Source organism: Manduca sexta, chromosome 23, assembly GCF_014839805.1.
Source record: "Manduca sexta isolate Smith_Timp_Sample1 chromosome 23, JHU_Msex_v1.0, whole genome shotgun sequence".
Lineage (NCBI taxonomy): Eukaryota > Metazoa > Arthropoda > Insecta > Lepidoptera > Sphingidae > Manduca > Manduca sexta.
This window is the reverse complement of record NC_051137.1, coordinates 4,593,482-4,613,604: the sequence shown is the minus strand read 5'-3', so window position 1 is coordinate 4,613,604 and position 20,123 is coordinate 4,593,482. Positions and strand designations below refer to the sequence as shown.

The following is a 20,123-nucleotide window of genomic DNA, read 5'->3' as shown; positions in this document are numbered from 1 at the left end:
TTTATTTTTTTGGAAAACACAAGGTAAGTAACAAAGGCTTGTAATTAAAGGCGATTATTAAGGAACTTACTTCTTTTGTTCCCGCAATTTTATTTTATATAGGTGTAAGTCTTATTTTGTGGAACTTAGCACCAGTAATTCTTGTGAAAGTCATGAACATCTCAAATATATACATTTTTTTATTCATTAACTTTGTTTCTGTATTTTTATCACAAGCGTTCATTATGAAAATGTATACGTGTTTTCAATGTCGTTCGTCGATGGTCATGACGGTGGTGTTGGGTTCGTAGTGGTGGTCCAGCGAGCGCGAGCGGATGATCTCCTTGTACACGAAGGCGGACTTGCGCGGAGTGCGCGTGCGCTCAGGACTCTCGTAGTCCACCTCGTAGATTCCGAAGCGTTCACTGAAAAATATTTTTCAACGAGCATGATCTCCATATACAACATTTTAGCATTGTGTTAATCCATTTTTACCGTTAGGTACTAATTTTGTGCTAAAATTCATTCATGAATAAAGAATATTTTCGCCAAAAATCCCGCATATAGTTTTTGCTGAATTTGTAGTTCAGTGCGAATATGGTGTGTGCATAAGTGTATTTCTGACTATATGCGTGATGCCGCTCCGACAAATTTTCTTAAAGTATTAGTATTATTAGTAGTGGCATTAGGGTGTGCACATTAAAGTTACTTTTTCGATTATAGCACCACATTTTAAAATTTTATCTTCCAGAAGACAAGTATATGGTTTTATTTAGAAATGCAAAGTCAAAAAGACCGGACAGGTGCGAGCTGGACTCACACACCGATGGTAGATATGTAGGTAACAACTAACAACATAAATGGTTTACTTTTGTTGCGGGAAAAAAATTCAGGCTGGTGACACACAAAACCAATCAACTAAAGATTCTTTTTTAAAAGTAGCTTACGTATATCCCGCCGCCCATTCGAAGTTGTCCATAAGACTCCAGATGGTGTAGGCCGCGATGTCAGAGCCCTCGTTCATAGCGTCCAGCATTGCGTCAAGGTACTGCCGGAGGTACGACACGCGGTCGTCGTCTTCCAGCCCACCGAACGTCGAGAAACCATTCTCGGTGATGAAAACAGTGGGATTGTCGTAGTCCTTCCTGATTTTAGTCAACAGCTTGTAAAAGCCCAATGGAACAACCTACAAAATTATAAACATTTAGTATGATATATGGTCTTATACTAGGCCAATTGCGACGACGTACAGCGTAATAGGTCTCATAATTGTACGTATTCCGGCAACCATCTTCCTGCTCTTATCTGAATCCAGTGTGCTGTGGATACAACGTCGGTATTACACGCATGCTGCAGATGATATCAGAATGGATGTGACTTAGTTTTACAACAGCTGCTTGCCTCTATATCCAGTAATCCAATCTCGGTAAAATGGTGTTAAAACGACCTTCACAAAGTGATGTCCGAACAGAACACAGTCACACGTATTTCTGACTGAAACTGTGGCACTGACAAATTCTGAGTAGTAGTAATGGCATTAGGGCGTATAAATTTAAAATTAATTTTTATTTTGTTCGAAACTTAAACTTTTTTATTTGATATCGACGATACGACTAACGCGTAGTGTGAAGTATCGCAATGTTAAAATGACTCTATTTATACTTTGAGATGGTATTGATTTATTACAGAGACTTCATTGACCTGATACGATATGGTGTTCTTGCTTTTCGAATGTTTTTTTTTATATTTTTCATATTTAATTAACATTGAATTAAGAACTCTTAATTGTAGTCAAAGCTCGTGTTAAATAGACTGTCAAACACCTCAACATATCAGCTTGGACAAGTGCGGAAAATAATAAAAATTACCCGCAACCACGGTGACGCAGCACTTTTCCACTCGTCGGGCTGGTAGATGATAGCCTGCACATCGTCATAGTATGAAGGAATCTTGTGGTAGCCAACGACTGACTCGTTCCTGTAGATCATTGACGAGGTGTAGTGGTTCAGGCCGAAGAAGTCCGAGGTTCCTTTGACAAAATCAATCTCTTTTGTTGTGAATTCAGGTAACCTAGATCTGGCAAAGCCCTGCTCTGTGCTCTTGATCGCGACTAGTTCTTTTAGTCGTGGTGGGAAGTCGCCGTTCTCAGAGAAAATTGGATGTGCGTATGTTCCCAACTGGAAAAAATGAAAATAAAATGAATGAACTAATTGTTTTAATTATGCATAGTTAATATTATTTATCTATATTCAAATATTCACTCATAAATAAGAAAGTAACTCTATTTGTTTGCCTGTTACGCTTTTACGGCCTAACCTCTTTAATCGATTTTATTAAAGTTTACTTCGTGGTAAATTTAAACCTTATGCAAAGACATAGACTTCTTTTGATCCCAGAAAATATACAGCAGAATTTTTGACCCGAAATAACTTTTTCAGGCGGGCGAAGCCGCGAGTAGAAGTTAGTATAAAAATAATGCCTTATCAGTTTTTGAATCACAAATTAAAAACAAACAAACTTTTTCGGAAGTAAAATTTTGTTCAAAACTGTGATTAACACAGTAAGTACTTAATTTATACAGATTCAGATCATGCATATATATATATATATATGTCGGAGAAGCATTATTCTCAACGATCCAACTCGATCAACTCGACCAGTCACTATCATGATTCCTTCAACGAATGTCCAAAGCACTCATGGCCTGCCTGAATAGTAAAGATAGCGCCTCGACCCCGCTCGAGGCACGTGCCTTGCTCTGATTGGTCGTTTCGTAAATTATAATTTTTAAATAAACTTCTATTACATTATGGCTTATGCGTAAGGTTTTAAGTAATAGAAAAATGTAACAAATCTAATAAAATTAGATTAACAATTATTGTGCGTTATGCACGTAAACAACAATCAACCGGACACATGGCTTCCTCCGACATATATATATATTATGTATTTAAGTATGGAAGACTTACAGCTATAGAAACCTAAATAACACTAAACTAGTTGACTGAAAGCCAATAACAAGACTTCACTTATAGTTATCATTATAGCTAAAAATGAGCAGACAAGTATGGTAGCTAATAATACAATTACAATTCCGTTTGAATATTATTGTAAGTAATACTAAGAGGAAAAATAATATAAAAGGCATAATACCTAATACTATCAAAACATTTACGGGAACAGAGCACCTATTTGTCCTGTTTAAAAAAGTTAAGGCTTAAGCGCCTTCTTGCCGAGGGCACACTAGTTGTGAATGGTTCATAGATAGAAGCAAACCCTTAATTTTCTAATCACTCACCTCAAAATCAGCCAAGTCATTAGAAGTCTGGAGATCATTCTCGGTTTCTGGTATATAGAACCGAGAATTTAATGTTATGAAAATATTCCCGTCACGTTGCGATCTAAACTCCTTGTCGTATATATGGTAAGCCTTTGCGTGGGCCAACAACAAGTTCTTCGCGCACATATACTCGGCCATGCCAGAAATTTCCAACAAGGGAGCTAACACACCTGCACCATATCCTTGATAGCAGATGACCCATGGCTCATTCATGGTTATCCAATATTTGACTCTATCCCCGAACAACTCAAAAACCACACGAGCATAATCTGCATACCAGTCTACTATATGGGGATTAGTCCAACCGCCTAATTCTTGCAGTTTTTGCGGTAAGTCCCAGTGGAATATAGTGACCATGGGCTCAATGTTGTATTTAAGCATTTCATTAATAAGATTATTATAGTATTGAACTCCCGCTCCATTGATTTTGTCAGGAAAGCTAGTAGGCAAAAGTCTTGACCATGAGAGTGAAAAACGGTAGAAGTCGAGGCCCATTTCCCTCATCATTTCTACATCCCGTTTGTACTGATTGTAAGAGTCGTTTGCAATATCTCCGTTGGAGCAATCTTTAACGGCACATGGATCTTTGTGAGTCAAGTGATCCCATATGTTTTCAGATTTACCTAAAACGTGAACACCATTAATAATTATTTATAATGTTGTAAATTGCTTTGAGAAAGAAAGAAAAATGAAAGGATGACGCATATTGGTTTTCTAAATTTTTCTTTATGGTGCTGAGATGTAGACTCTAAAGGCAGACAGGAATCAAAATTACGCTTTCGAGATGTGGTGTTGCAGGAGGATGTTACATATTAGCTGGACGGTGCGACGAACTAGTGCTCCTATACTCAAGCGACTCAAAAGCACGACTAGGCTCTACCATATGTCTTAAATGAGTGCTTGAGTATTTTGGAAAACTTAGAGAAACTTATGGTCACCGGTGAATAAGAGGGCAAAAGAGTACGTGCGAGCAACCCGACAGGATGGACCGATCAGATCCGCACCACACTTGACACCACGGTATACGACGCCATACAGCTGGCCAAAATCGGGATCGATGATGTAACGTCATACGGCGGAAGCCGGTGAGAGGAGGTCACGACCTTCAGAACAGAGAAGATCAACGCAACCAAGAGGAAATTTTCTTTTGGCATAAATTGTAAATAGTATATTACCATCAGCATCCCAACCACCTTCCACTTGGTATGAAGCTGTTGAGGTGCCGAACATAAACCCGTCTGGGAACTTTCTCACTTTATGCTTTCCATCCTTGGTATACAAGTGCTTGAACATAATGCAACGCATGCCACCAACAAAATTCTTAAACAAACATTAAGGCGATACCTCAAGGTCCATTTTCATACATTTTGTTTCACCTTTAATCTGGGTAACTAAACAAGTATTGGCAAGTAAAGAATTTAAATTCACGTCTAGTTAGTGATTAGTTCTCGCAGTTGAAAGAAAAACGTAAAAATAATTAATAATCATGGATATTTCGGCCTTTAAAATTTCGTCATATTAAATTAAAAATTCATCCTTCCACGGTGTCCCGCTATCTTTACCTACCTTCCACCAGAAGTTTTCTATATCATTATAAAACTTAAAGCATCGGAATATTTGCCGGCAAACATGACAGCTACATGACATTTACGTGTGTCACGGGAATATAACCTTATGTTTGCCGGCAAACATTCCGATGCTTTAAGTTTTATAATGATATAGAAAACTTCTGGTGGAAGGGTTTTTAGATTTTTTTTTCATATTGTTAATTTTTATTAAAAACTTAAGTATTTTTACGATAAAACACAAATTATTCCAAAACAATTATAAATGTTTTCTCAATATAATAATTGTATGAATATGAAAAAAAACCTCACATGGCACATGGTGTTTCAGACTTGTAGCTACTTTAAGATCTAGACACATATTAAAGGAAAAAAAGTATTATTATGTTCAAAACAATGCACGCAGACCGCTGTTTTAATGTCCGAAAAATTATCACATCATGTAACGAAATAAACATGGCGGAAAATGGGTGCACCAGTTGTGCCCTGCATACTCCTTCGGCGACAAAAGGCTTACTTGCTTTGATAAAATTTTCTTTTATTTGTTTTAAATTCCGATTCAGCATCAAATTTTCATTAAGGGTGACAAAATAATTTCTTTGTCTTTTCAAATTTTAATATTACCTAAACTGCCGTGCTAAGCTCAAAAGCGGTATATCAAAAAAAAATTAAATCTTAATTTTAAGTCATCATATAGCTTAAAGAAATACCTATCCAATGAACTTACCTAAATAACGTGATCTTGTTTAGAAATGTTAAAAAAAAAACATTGTGGTGACCGATTTGTGATATGCATTCTGTTGATGGAAAAGCACTTTTTCCTTTTGCATTTTGAGCATTTTTTTAGACGATCCAGTAATGCCATATAATATTCGTTATTGATCCTTTCCCCCTTCTGAAGATAGTCAATAAATATTATACCTTGCGCATCCCAAAACATGGACGCCATAACCTTGCTAGCTTTGGACGCTTTTCGTCGGTTGCCGTCCATTCACTTGACTGCCGTTTTGACTCTTTAATGTAGTGGTGGATCCATGTTTCATCCATTGTCACAAATCGCATGAATATTGTCACACTGTATGTTATTTCACATCACATTGTATGTTATTTAGAAAACATAGGTACGTCTTACTTGTTTTGTTTAGAATTTAAATATATGTATGAAAGTTATGAGTAAAGTTTCTCCATATGGAATATTGACGTAAATAAACATAATGACATATAAATAATTTCGGTGAAACAGTGTTCTCAACCAGGGTTATAAAATATACTTAACAGTGTTGCAGATACATATTTTAGGTCCATAGTAAGTATATTTTTTAATCTTACTGATGCATACACTATGACCAAATATTATTTGGATACTGTTCATTTCAGACTATTGCATAGAGCGTCCTGTGTGGCTTACGCTTATTTGTACATTAAAATAAATAGGACATTTTTGAAATTATTATTTTTTGTCATCATCTAGTCATCTGCATCTATAGTTCCAATGAAAGCCCCCACTTGAAGAAAGTGTTTAATCCTTAAGTGTGATGAGTACTTCAAGTATTTTTTTTTATAGCATATCGGCGTTTCTACTTTATGGTTTTCCTGTAGGACTAGCGCACCTTGCCCGGCTGTTCATTATAGCTGAGGGTTATATATATCCCTATGTATGTATGTTCAGTATCAGTGACATGTTGTATAAGGACTGTGAAAGAATCTTTAAAGAGAAAAGTTCGATATTTATTGATAGTTTTTATTTATTATTTATAATCATTACACCTTAATTAGTGTCCTTCGTCGATGGTCATGACGGTGGTGTTGGGTTCGTAGTGGTAGTCCAGCGAGCGCGAGCGGATGATCTCCTTATAGACGAAGGCGGACTTGCGCGGAGTGCGCGTGCGCTCAGGACTCTCGTAGTCCACTTCGTACAGTCCATATTTCACACTGGAATTAAGTACACTAGGGTTAATTCATTAGTCGATAGACAACGAACAAATTTGTAAGTAGAAGTTAAATTGGCAACGGTTTATGTAGCCGATACTGTTTTATTTAAATATCTCGATTTTATGTACAATAATTGTACCTACATACCATCACAATGTACATATTGTGTATGCTTTTTGTCTACAGTATATTCAAATGAGCTATTAACGGAATGCTACAGCTCATGATCTAAACTAATTATATGCTTGTTGCTAAAATTGTCAAAATCGTACTTCGGAAATACTTTGTATTCAAATAGCGTTATAGTAAGGTGATACTCACGTATATCCGGTCACCCACTCGAAGTTATCCATAAGACTCCAAGTGGAGTATGCTCTGATATCAGAGCCATCTTCTATAGCGTCCAGCATGCTGTCGAGGTATCCTCTGTAGTAGGTGACGCGGTCGTTGTCCTCCAAACCTGGGTAAGCTCCGAAACCATTTTCAGTGATGAACACAGGAGGATTGTTGTATTCCTCTCTGATAGTTTTTAACAGCTTATAAAATCCCCAGGGCACGTACTGAAAATGATTAAGAGTAAGTAATTAATAACCGCATATTTCAATTTCCATAATTCTAAAATGATCACAATGGTACATTTTTGTGAGCATTGTTGTAAAATAATCAATATTGTACATTTTTGTTGTTGAGCGGAATCCTATCTATAAAACCGATTGCTTATCTAATTCTATCGCTAAGCGGCAATTTGGAGGTTTTCTTTAATTCCAGTATGATTGACATTGTAGTTAGAATAAATAGGAAACATGTACTATTTTACGTAATGAGAGCGAAGCATAGCCACGGTGTATTATATAGGTTTTGAGTAGTTTGGTTAATTATTATAATTAGCTAGTTGTGACGCTGACTCTCGTTTCTCGTCTGATCATTCTGCTGCATAATAAATGTAGAAACTGCCTTACAAACAAGTGGATCAGTAGGTATGCAATTACCATAGTAAATATTGACTCTCCGATACGCCATTCTTCTTTCTGATATGTTTGCACACCAAGATCGTCGTCATAGGATGGAGTATCGTAGTATCCAACAGTAGACTCGTTCCTGTAGACTAATCGAGTGGAGTAGTGATTGAGACCAAACAAATCGGAGGTGCCTTTTACGTATTCTACTTCTTCTTGAGAGAATTCTGGCAATCGAGATCTGTAGAAACCTTGTTCGGCGCTCTTTTTTGATATTTTTTGTTTCATTACCTCAGGATAGCCACCGGTTTTCGAGAATATTGGATGAGCATATTGACCCCACTGTAAAAGTAATATTTTGTATGTACCTATATAATATAAAAATAAAAATATATTTTAATGGCTAAGTTGTACTGTAAGGAATAAGGATACATATATCCCTAATTAAACCTTCGGATGGTAATATTAGAAACAGCATGATAGTTTAGATTATTAGCCTCAAGAATGATGCTGATTTTAGAATGATTGAATTCTAATTCTGTCTATACTATTCATTATAAAAAAAAAGCTTACATCGAACTGTGCTTTATCGTCAGCCGCGTCAGCGTGTATTTCACTTTCAGGTTCACTCCACTCTGCGCTTATAGAAATGAAAATAGTTCCATTTTGCTTGGGTCTAAATTCTTCATCGTAAATATGATATGCTTTAGCGTGGGCCATCAACAGATTTTTGCTGCATAAGTATTCCGCATATCCTGAACCGTTTATCCTTGGAGCCGCGAGTCCGGGACCATACCCCATATAACATATTTCTTTCGGTTCATTTATCGTGATCCAGTGTTTGACTCTATCTCCAAATGTCTCAAAAGCAACACGTGCGTAATCCGTATACCAGTCTACAATGTGTGGGTTGGTCCAACCTCCCATGTCCATTAATTTCTGTGGTAAATCCCAATGGTATAGCGTGACCAGCGGCAAGATGTTATATTTAAGCATTTCGTTTATCAAATTATTGTAATATTCCACTCCTGCGGCATTGATTTTATCAGGAAAGCTTGTAGGCAAGATCCTCGTCCATGATAAAGAAAACCTGTAAAAATCGAGGCCCAGTTCCCGCATCATTTCAACGTCTCTTTTGTACAGATGGTATGAATCATCAGCGATGTCACCATTGCTTCCGTCCCAAATAACGCTTGGAACTTGGTGAGTGAGGTGATCCCAGATGTTTTCGCTCTTTCCTGCAATCAAAATAAATTGTAGCCTAATAAAATACGCGCGGTCAATTAATGAATTTTAACTATTATTTCTGTTGAGTGTAATACTATGAAGATTCGTTATAATCGTAGCAAAATTGGGTGAACTAAGTATAAATAAGAAATTAAAGAGATGAAATAAATTAAAGCTGCAAACCATCTTCGTCCCAAGCGCCTTCGACTTGATACGCAGCGGTAGCCGCGCCAAATAAGAAACCTTCAGGAAATTTTCTCACATCGTGTCGAACACTCGCCTTGCAGTACGCAAAGAAAACGCAGCATATAAATAATAAACTGTAACAAGTTATTGTCCCTTTTTATAAAACCCAATTATTTAGTTAATGGATCTTCACGTTTCGTAGTTCATTTTATGTTTTTTTTTAAATAATCTTTGGAAAATCGTATTTATACAATATGTATTTTTGATCGACGGACCTATTTAAATACTCAGCAGTTCATGCTTACATGTAATTAATATTAATATACACAAATAAATATAATAATAAATGAGTAGATCAGAGTATTACTAAAAAAAAAACATTATAAAACTTTTTTACCCGTTTTATCGGTCATTCCGTATGTATATGACCTTTAACTATGATGGGTTTTCCCTTCATACTTCACACCTAGGTTCAGAGGGCAAAAATATCTAGGTGGTAAAATTCCGGTAAAATAGGCCCGTATATTTTATATATATTTGGGACGAGAATCGAACAATAACAACCCTCCTTTAAAAGATCCTTCAACTAACCTTACATATACATATGACATAAAAAAATACTTACATAGAACTCTCTTTAATGAACATTTCGCTGTCTCAAAGTAAACTAAATATTGAAATACGTCGCACCTAGTTTTTTATGTCATAAATATCAGATACTCTTGAAGATAATAACCTTGTATTATCTTGTATTATTAAGTACTTAAGAATAAGATGAAAATATCCAAGGGAGTCATGATGATTGCATATTTTGTTGTTTTTCAGTTCATTATTGTGTGTGTTTATTTGCACACGGGTCTTATCACATGATGTTGTCCAAATTATGTCGGATTTTTCGTGAAATGTGACGCAGATTACCGTAGGATTTCATTGAAAAGTCTTATTTTTGTTACTGGTCACAAACTAGTAGTGGCGAGATTAGACCAAAATAGGCTCAGTAATAAATAAAAGTCGTAAGGATTGAAGTTGGATGATATATTATACTTATGTACCAATTTTCATGAATGGTAAACACATAATAGTAGGAGTTTCCAAATTTAAACTTTATGGTCATATTCATACAAATTATAATAAAAAATACTAAAGTATTATGTATTAAGTTTGCTTATATAACTTACCAACAATTCAATCAAATTGGTCTCGTCTTATCACAATTTTATCTGGCTTTATCATTATAAGCTAGCTATTTTTGTTCTATTTGTAGCAAAATAACAAAATAATTCACGCAACTACCCCTAGCATAAATTCGTTCAGTAGATTTTTGTATAGTAATTAATAGAGTCCCGTGAGCGTATTGCGCTCATGTGAAGTTCTAATAGTGAATCATGTAACCATGGTAGCGATTAAATTAAAATGTGTGGGAATTCTGGGGTGGGAATCGGCAAACCGAATTAGGTTTTTTTGACGTGTCGTATTGTCAAACAACTATAGCAAATACTTAAACTTTAAATTACGTGATACGGATAATATACTTAATTCCTACTAGGGGTACTGTTTTCATTATAATAAAATATAGAAAACCTTATCGAGTTAATAACATGGAAATTTATATCTTATGATTATTTATGGTAATTTTTTGTCCTATGCATATATTTCATGCCATGATGTGATTGGGGGCGAGATTATCGTGATATCGTGCACGAAGTCCAGAGTAATAGCGAGGCGTCCATAGAACCCGATTCCTACAGGCTTCCCTTTTAGGTTTATTTACTTTCGTATTTGGGTTTGTTTTCTGTTAAATTGGGCGCAATATGTTAACTAAGGCAATGTTTTTTGCATCAGGTTACCTTTTAAAAAAATTTACCCATCGCTACTGGTCCAGACTGTGTGCAAACACTGCGCAGAAAAACTCAATATCACTTCACTTGACCTGAGATTTCAGCACTGCAGTCGTGACTACCCTAATACAAATACGCCACTGAGGCAGCTGTTATTGGATGCAACTTCTTGGATTAACCGAATTTCCAGTCGCGATTTTTATAGCTTGTAGTTTTGACATTACTCACAATTATTAATTAATATCAATAGAATATTTATTAATGTCACTCATGATGAATTTATCAGTTCTATTTTGTTTTAATAATTATTATTTTGTTGTTAAAACCACTTATCGACACTAATAATACGAATGCTCACATATGCGAGTTATATCAGTCTCCAAGTATATTTAAAATATATAGTGAATTAAAACAATATATATATAATTTTATAATTCGTTTTTGTTATAAAAAAACTTATTCACAGGCATGGCATTTGAATACTCTGGCGGGGAAGCGCTGACTTCTCTAGTTGCATGAGTTATAAAGATGATAAGTTTAAAGATTGATCTAACAATATTACGATTTAGGTCTATTGTAGGACGACATTAGGTCTATGGTCGATTTCTTGTATTATACTTTAAATTTACGACACTCAATATTTAAATGAACAAATGAAATAAAACAAGACAAATGAATATCGTACAACACTATTTGGATGCTATTTAAGGTGCATTCGTGTCAACCGCTGCATGAATGGACTATCCGAGTTAGTTTTTTTCAATAAATCTCAAACATTAGGAAGCGGATCAAGTATTTCTTGTACAGAGTTACAATCACAGTTAGATGCCATTCTTTTACCCAAAATTGCCGTGACCATCTACACCCGCCTCCACAAACATTCGCGAAGCACTGCAGAATCACGCCAGTCTCACCACAGCTCGGAATGCATTATTGTATTGGAACAGCAGTGCATTCCTCGCACTTAGTATATAAATATACTATATACCTATAAGATGCACGTATAAAATGATGACAGTATGCTCGGAATACTGTGATTTTTACATCACTTGTGCAATGTGTAAACCTACGGGCTAACACGTTGGCTCTAATTGAGAAGTGCACTGAACTCCCTTATTATATCGATATCAAGAACATTATCGGTGATCCAGTGGCCCAGATACTAAAACTACGATACCAATTTGAGCTTACAATTACTAAGTATCACTGGCGGCAGTTTCATGATTGTTTTTGTACTCATTTTAAAAACGTTTGGTTCACTTTTAAATAATGAAATAACCTGCTCTTAGCCGTAGGGTGCTTAGAAGAGTCAAATTGCAAGTTTCTCATTTTAACTACTAAGGGTTACATTAAATATATCAACGCATTACACCTATGTTGCAATATTGATATCAATAATGAAATGTATAGGATGTTTAATGCTAAGTTGAAATCTAATGATGTTGACAATCTATAATAACTAATTAATATGACCTATTCTGGTCAGTTTCTGAATAGTATAACCAAAAAATTTTGTAAAAAAAATATAATAAAAAGCAGTGATAAAGCAAGTACAGTTCAGTAGAGTTGTTTAAGTTATATTCTCATTCGGAGTTAAATTTCTATTCCCCCATTCTCTTGATTGTATTCTTCTACCACTCTGAGTTCTATTAACGTTTTATTAGGTATTCGTTGATTTTATTCGTCTCTAAGTTTGATTGCTAATTAATGTTAAGTTAACATCAAGTTAAGTGTCGGCTTTCAAGATCAGTTTGTATTGTCATTTATGATTACTGTTATCAAGTTGATTATGTAAGAAATGTTTTGCAAAGTATTTCGTTTACTTCTTCCACTTGTTCAAAATCGTATGATGTTATGATTAAGTCCTTATAAGGGCCCTTGCAAAGGGCGAAATTTTCCGAAAACGAACCCAACACAACATATAATTACTAATATGCTTAATGCAGTAGTAGTAGTAGTAGTAGAATCGTTTAAAGATAATTAGATTTTATATGTATAAATGACGAAAGGGCAGCCGGCAGGTCATGGGGTTCTATATATTTACTATAATACATTATAGATCTATCCTAGCATTACGAAGAAGTAAAGATAATTTATAGTTTCGGTAGCAAGATATCTAAATCTATTATACTGCAACGAAATGTATCATATTGGCTACTTTTAATTTTGAACGAACTTTAATGAGGCGGAATCATGGACAAAAGCTTGAAGTGTTATAACATATCGATGGTTATAGCAATATATTGTACGCTAATCACTCGTAATATGCGAATTACCATTTGTTACCGCTCCAGAAAATTTTAGAATTTGCATACAATATATCGTTGTGGGTAAAGCACAGCAGAGCATTCTTTATTAGAATATGAAGGAAGATTACTGAGGACTTAGATTTAGGTACAGTTTTAAATTGACGTCACAAAAAGGAAAAGGTTATTAATTCGACGAGATATTTTTGTTTTTATGTTTGTTACCTCAGAACTCGGTCATTTCTGAACCTATTTGGAAACTTCTTTTTTATCCGAAAGCATATACAAATTATTACATTTACTACGATAATATACCAATTATTACAAAGCCATTGCAAAAGTTTTCTTAATAGAATTTTTTTGTGAATATGAAAAAAAGACTTCACATGGCACCCTTAGTAAAAATTTTGCCGTGTTTTAGACTTTTAGTTAGCTATATGTAGATCTAGACACCTATTTAAGGAGAAAAGTATTATTATGTTCCAAACAACGCACGTGGGCCGCTTTTCTATTAAAATTCCGAAAGAATCAGGCTGTGAACATTCTTTAAACAATGTTTAAAATTATCATCATTATGTAGCGTAATACACACGGTGGAAAGTGGGTGTTCCACTTGTGCCCCTGTCTACCCCTTCAGTGATAAAAGACGTAAGTATGTGTGTGAAAAAATTTTTTACTTGTTTAAAAACCGGGCGACAAAATAAAATTATTTTTTCAAATATTTGTATTTAGAAAAACATAGGTGTTACTGACAATTATGTGAAAGTTTAGGGTAGAGTTTCCCCATATAGTATATACATAAATTAACATAATGACATGCCAATAATTTCGGAGAACACTGGTTGCAGATAGATATTTGAAGTCTGTAGTAAGTATATTTTTTAACCTTACTTACGCATACATTATGGTAATGTTACATCTATGGTTCCGATTAGAGCCTCTACTTGAAGAGAATGTTTAAATCATTAAGTGTGATGAATACTTCAAGTATTTTTATTTATCTCATAGCGGCGCTTCTTCTTTTTAGTTTTCTTGTAGGGCTACCTTGCCCGGCTGTTCATTATGGCTGAGGGTTATATTATGTATAATGTATGTATGTTCAGTATCAGTGACAGTTCATATTTTATAAAGATAGTGAAAGAATCTTTAAAATGAAAAGATCGGTATTTATTGATATTTTCTATTTGTAATAATTGCAGAGGTAATTAGTGTCCCTCGTCGATGGTCATGACGGTGGTGTTGGGTTCGTAGTGGTGGTCCAGCGAGCGCGAGCGGATGATCTCCTTGTACACGAAGGCGGACTTGCGCGGAGTGCGCGTGCGCTCAGGACTCTCGTAGTCCACCTCGTAGATTCCGAAGCGTTCACTGAAAAATATTTTTAATGAACATGATGTTCATGTACACTGTAATTGTAATATTGCGTTATTAAATGTAACCACATACAGGAATATCAGGCTGGTAAAATATTAAACCCAGCAAATAATGAACATGTTAAAAAATTAGCTTACGTATATCCCGCCATCCATTCAAAGTTGTCCATAAGACTCCAGATGGTGTAGGCCGCGATGTCAGAGCCATCGTTCATAGCGTCCAGCATTGCGTCAAGGTACTGCCGGAGGTACGACACGCGGTCGTCGTCTTCCAGCCCACCGAACGTCGAGAAACCATTCTCGGTGATGTAAACAGTGGGATTGTTGTAGTCCTTCCTGATTTTAGTCAACAGCTCGTAGAAGCCCGACGGAACAACCTACAAAATTTAATATAATTGAAATTTATATAAAGAAAATTAAAATGTAGTACATGCATAATATGTAGTATAAATATATTTAATTCGGCAGCCGAATTTCGGCCACTGGAGTCATCCAGTCATCCACTAGTTATACAAGGTAGATTTTGGTAGGTTTTAAATTAATAAATCTTGAATACAAAGTTTTATAAAATTTTAAAGCGCATTGGAGTCCCATTTTTCTATAAAATGTATGGAAAAAGTTTTTTTGCAATTTCTGACCTTAAAAGCACAAATCTTTAAAGGTTCCAAAGAGTCTTTTAATTCTTATAAACAACAGAATCGAATGGCATAAAAAAGTAATAAATTGCCAATTTCATGTTAATTGTATATTTTTCTCAAAATCTATGAATGTAAATGTTAATGTCTGCAAAAGAATGGACAGTCTCCTAAGAAAGTATTTTTATAGCTACAACGGTTAAGGTTGCAGCCCTTGCCGCACTTTCTCAAAAATCCACCCTGAATATAATATTACGATGCAAAAATTTGTATAATGTGGGAGCTTATGTGTGTGACACATTCTTGTTAAAATGGCATTTGAATGTGGTGATCACGTCTGCGCTAGAACATACTTGTATTATACAATTTCTGCTACTCGTCACATAAATATATTCGTATAAGCCTACCAAATACAAAACTCACACTGTTACATATGCTCTGAAATAAATTAGAATCAAGTGAGTACTATCTACATTAGCTGTTTAATAACATTAATATGAAATAAAATTTAAATTCATGAAATTTCAGAGACAGGTCCTGATTGGTTACAACAACTCTTTTTAAAAATAAATAATAATGAATTAAACAAGCACATCAAGGAATAAAACTTACCCGTAACCACGGTGACGCAGCACTCTTCCACTCGTCGGGCTGGTAGGTGATAGCCTGCACATCATCATCGTATGAAGGAATCTTGTGGTAGCCAACGACTGACTCATTCCTGTAGATCATTGACGAGGAGTAGTGGTTCAGGCCGAAGAAGTCCGAGGTTCCTTTTACAAAATCGATCTCTTCTGTTGTGAATTCAGGTAACCTAGATCTGGCAAAGCCCTGCTCTGCGCTCTTAATCGCGACAAGTTCTTTCATTCTTGGTGGGAAGTCGCCGTTCTCAGAGAAAATTGGATGCGCGTATGTTCCCCACTAGAAAAAAATAAAAATTATAAATAACTATAAACAATAATTTGCTTTAATTATGTGTAATAAATTTAGTGCGGAAAAACTGAAACCATGGTTAAGGACACAGCCATCAAGTAAAAAGTATATTATCCCTGGAAAATGTATAACAAGACATATCCCGGGAAAACTTTATCATGCATGCAAAGCCATGAGTACCAAAATAATGAGAAACTTTTTCGGTAATAAAATGTGGTTCAACGCTGCGCTTTAAGTAGATTCAGAAAATGTTTGTGTACCGTATTAAACAAAACAATTTAAAATGTATGGTATGTTTGATGCAATTGGTACAGAGCTCACCGGCCGGAACCGCGATTACTTTGCTTTGCTTTGTTTGCTTTGGACGCCCATGAGGGTCAATATAGTTTTAAACTAGTCTCGATTTTAAACTTTATATCAAACAGTCTAGATGTAAACGTTAAAGGCTTACTCAGTTTTAATTAGCAAATATAAGCTCGGATTTCTATTTCATGATTCAATGTTAGTTATTTTTCTTAAAAGATATTTTTTGACTCACACAATGATTTAAATTTTATCATATTATATCATAATATTGTCATTGTTATTTTTCATTTATATTAAATTACTAATTTGAATAATGGTATGAAAGGAATAGAAGAGCTTAAATTCTTCCCACTTTTTTCAAGCCATACTTATTTGACAGGATACACAATTTCTATAACTTAACATTTTTTTAACGGTTCTATTAAGTTTTTTTTTTACATTAAGGGCCTGTTTCACAAGTTTCAAGTGAATTTAATTTGAAAGTGACTGTATTAAACAGCTATAGTAGACAGTACTCATTTTATTACTACTTTTTTGGTAGTATAGGCTAGAGTCTAACTGTTGTATTTGATTAACTTATACATATATATATAACGAGTAGCATTTACTCAGAACATGTGAAGCAGACTCTTAATCTTCTAAGTAAATAATAAATAATATTAGCCCTGTATTATATACTGTCCCACTGTTGGGCACGGGCCTCCTCTACTACTGAGAGGAATTAGGCCTTAGTCCACCACGCTAGCCTAGTGCGGATGGGTAGACTTCACACATCCTTGAAAATTCGTATAGATAATTTCTCAGGTATGCAAGTTTCCTCACGATGTTTTCCTTCACCGTTAAAGCAAGCAATAATTCAAAAAGAATACACACATAATTTTATAGAAAAGTCATAGGTGTGTGCCCTTGGGATTTGAATCTGCGGACATTGGTCTCGGCAGTCCGTTCCACAGCCAACTAGGCTATCGCCGCTATAATAATCTTCTAAGTACAAATATAATCTAAGTACTCACCTCAAAATCAGCCAAGTCATTAGCAGTCTGTAAATCATTCTCAGTTTCTGGCATGTAGAACTGAGCATTTAATGTTATAAAAATATTTCCGTCATGTTGCGATCTAAACTCCTTATCGTATATATGGTAAGCCTTTGCGTGGGCCAACAACAAGTTCTTCGCGCACATGTACTCGGCCACGCCGGCAATTTCCAATAAGGGAGCTTTTGCAGCTACACTATATCCTTGATAGCAGATGACCCATGGCTCATTCATGGTTATCCAATATTTGACTCTATCCCCGAACAACTCAAAAACCACACGAGCATAATCTGCATACCAGTCTACTATATGGGGATTAGTCCAACCGCCCAATTCCTGCAGTTTTTGCGGTAAGTCCCAGTGGAATATAGTGACCATGGGCTCAATGTTGTATTTAAGCATTTCATTAATAAGATTATTATAGTATTGAACTCCCGCTTCATTGATTTTGTCAGGAAAGCTAGTAGGCAAAAGTCTTGACCATGAGAGTGAAAAACGGTAGAAGTCGAGGCCCATTTCCCTCATCATTTCTACATCCCGTTTGTACTGATTGTAAGAGTCGTTGGCAATGTCTCCGTTGGAGCAATCTTTAACGGCACATGGATCTTTGTGAGTCAAGTGATCCCATATATTTTCAGATTTACCTAAAACGTGAACACCATTAATAATTATTTACAATGTAAACTTGTTTGGAGAAAGAAAGAAAGATGAAACATTACGCATATTGGTTTTCTAAATTTTTCTTTATGGTGCTGAGATGTGAACTCTAAAGGTGGCAGACTGGGATCGAATTGATGCTTTCGAGATGTGGTATTGCAGCAGGGTGCTTGATATTAGCTACACGGCGCCACGAACTATGTCTCTATACTCAAGCAATCAAAATCACAACTACTCTACCATCTGTCTTAAACGAGTGTTTGAGTATTTTCGACATATTGCAAGGAAGACGAGAGATAACTTGGAGAAACTGATGGTCACCGGCAAAGTAGAGGGCAAAAGAGCATGTGGAGGTAACCTGATAGGGTGGACCGATCAGATCCGCAATTGACACCATAGTATACGACGCCATACAGCTGGCCAAAGCCGGGATCGATGGTGTAACATCATACGACGGAAGCCGGTGAGAGGAGGTCACAACTTTCAGAACTGAGGACATCAATGCAAGAAAGAAGAAAATTGCTTTTGGCATAAATTGTAAATAGTATATTACCATCGGCATCCCAACCACCTTCCACTTGGTATGAAGCTGTTGAGGTGCCGAACATAAACCCGTCCGGGAATTTTCTCACTTCATGCCTTCCATCCTTGGTATACTTGCTTGAACATAATGCAACGCATGCCACCAACAAAATTCTTAAACAAAAATTAGGACAAATTTAGTACTAAGCTTTAATTGTTTTATATAACAAAAAATATATATCCGAACTATTTTAAATACATCCTACTAATATTAGAAATGCGAAAGTTTGCGAGGATGGATGTATGGGTGTATGTATGTAGGTATGCATGTTTGTTCCTCTTTCACGTAAAGTAAAAACTACTAAACGGATTTGGCTGAAACTTTACAGTAATATTGGTTATACATCATAGAATAACACATAGGCTACAATTTATAATGATTTTGTGTAATTTCTAGTAAGTCGCAAAAAAATTGAGATAGTTGACCCTGGGAAGGTTATGCTACTTTCTATCCCGGGAAAATATATAGCAGGACAATTATCCCGGAAAACTCCCTTACGCGGGCGAAGTCGCGGGCAAAAGCTACTATTAAATAAAAATAGAAATAGATTTTACTAGTAACATCATTAATTTTAAAATGCGAGACAATAATTTAAATGTGAGGAACTGACGAGTATCCGTGTCAAGTATTATAGAGTTCCGTGTTTATTTTTAGGAGTTGTAACTTAACTTGTACATTAGATAATTCAATTAGATACAGCAATTTTAATATAACGGTGAATTTTAAAAAAAACTTACATGGTGCTTTTTCGTAACATTTTGGCCTACTTCTAACCTCAGCCGTTCGACACTGCAGATTGTTTTCCAGGCTATTTAAATAAATATGATAATATATACTGTTATCTTCGTTCATCATCCCCAAGTTTGATAAGAATCCCCTCCACTTTTCATAAGCTGCGTATTAGTGTATGAAGAAAAAAAAAATGAAACCAGCACGGTTAATTTGTAAATTACGTTAGGGTTGACAACTCTAAAACAGTTTGCTGGTTGTAGGATATAATTTATGTAAGCCCGGATAGCGAGCATAGTATACAAGGCGTTAAAACCCGCCATAGTGACCCATGCAAGTGTATCGCGTTCCGGGATCAGACTATGTATATCTAGTTCCGGCAGGCCAACAGGCCGGCATAATTGTGTCGACTGCCGAGGGGTAATCATCTTTCGTCAGTTAACATTATATTCGACCCGACGCGATATAACACTTATAAAGGCGAGATGTAGTGGTGACCATAGTATAGTTAATAATTAATAAACTGGTAGTGTCAGAGACAGTGGTCGGACTATTGCGCACATTCCAATAGGATCCACGCATATTATTCCACCCACATTTCACAATT

The 20,123-nt window shown here is 35.6% G+C and overlaps 2 protein-coding genes across 2 annotated transcripts; both read right to left on the bottom strand.

The window, feature by feature from the left end:
- Positions 1 to 71: 71 nt before the first annotated feature.
- LOC119190289 (myrosinase 1-like) lies at positions 72 to 4,965 on the bottom strand. The gene is made up of 6 exons (XM_037441826.1): positions 4,886 to 4,965; positions 4,495 to 4,639; positions 3,278 to 3,942; positions 1,848 to 2,156; positions 927 to 1,165; positions 72 to 404 (listed from the first exon to the last, which is right to left on the bottom strand). The coding sequence occupies exons 2-6, from the start codon at positions 4,622 to 4,624 to the stop codon at positions 245 to 247; spliced, it is 1,503 nt and encodes a 500-aa protein (XP_037297723.1). The 5' UTR covers positions 4,625 to 4,639; positions 4,886 to 4,965; the 3' UTR covers positions 72 to 244.
- A 1,646-nt stretch (positions 4,966 to 6,611) lies between these two features.
- LOC115443698 (lactase-phlorizin hydrolase) lies at positions 6,612 to 19,624 on the bottom strand. The gene is made up of 12 exons (XM_037441715.1): positions 19,525 to 19,624; positions 18,758 to 18,900; positions 17,527 to 18,191; positions 15,887 to 16,195; positions 14,778 to 15,016; positions 14,476 to 14,634; positions 9,811 to 9,837; positions 9,183 to 9,319; positions 8,346 to 9,010; positions 7,806 to 8,114; positions 7,138 to 7,376; positions 6,612 to 6,816 (listed from the first exon to the last, which is right to left on the bottom strand). The coding sequence occupies exons 1-12, from the start codon at positions 19,542 to 19,544 to the stop codon at positions 6,657 to 6,659; spliced, it is 3,072 nt and encodes a 1,023-aa protein (XP_037297612.1). The 5' UTR covers positions 19,545 to 19,624; the 3' UTR covers positions 6,612 to 6,656.
- Positions 19,625 to 20,123: the final 499 nt, after the last annotated feature.

Coding starts and splice junctions, on each gene's coding strand:
- LOC119190289 (XM_037441826.1), bottom strand. CDS start 4,624: ATGCGTTGCATTATGTTCAAGCACTTGTATACCAAGGATGGAAAGCAT. Junction 2,157..3,277: donor ATGACTTGGCTGATTTTGAG/GTGAGTGATTAG, acceptor CATTTTTTCCAG/TTGGGAACATACGCACATCC. Junction 1,166..1,847: donor CTGCGTCACCGTGGTTGCGG/GTAATTTTTATT, acceptor ATAATTTTGTAG/GTTGTTCCATTGGGCTTTTA.
- LOC115443698 (XM_037441715.1), bottom strand. CDS start 19,544: ATGTTACGAAAAAGCACCAT. Junction 9,838..14,475: donor ACCATCGACGAGGGACACTA/ATTACCTCTGCA, acceptor ACTTTGAGACAG/CGAAATGTTCATTAAAGAGA. Junction 9,011..9,182: donor AGGCGCTTGGGACGAAGATG/GTTTGCAGCTTT, acceptor TTTTGATTGCAG/GAAAGAGCGAAAACATCTGG.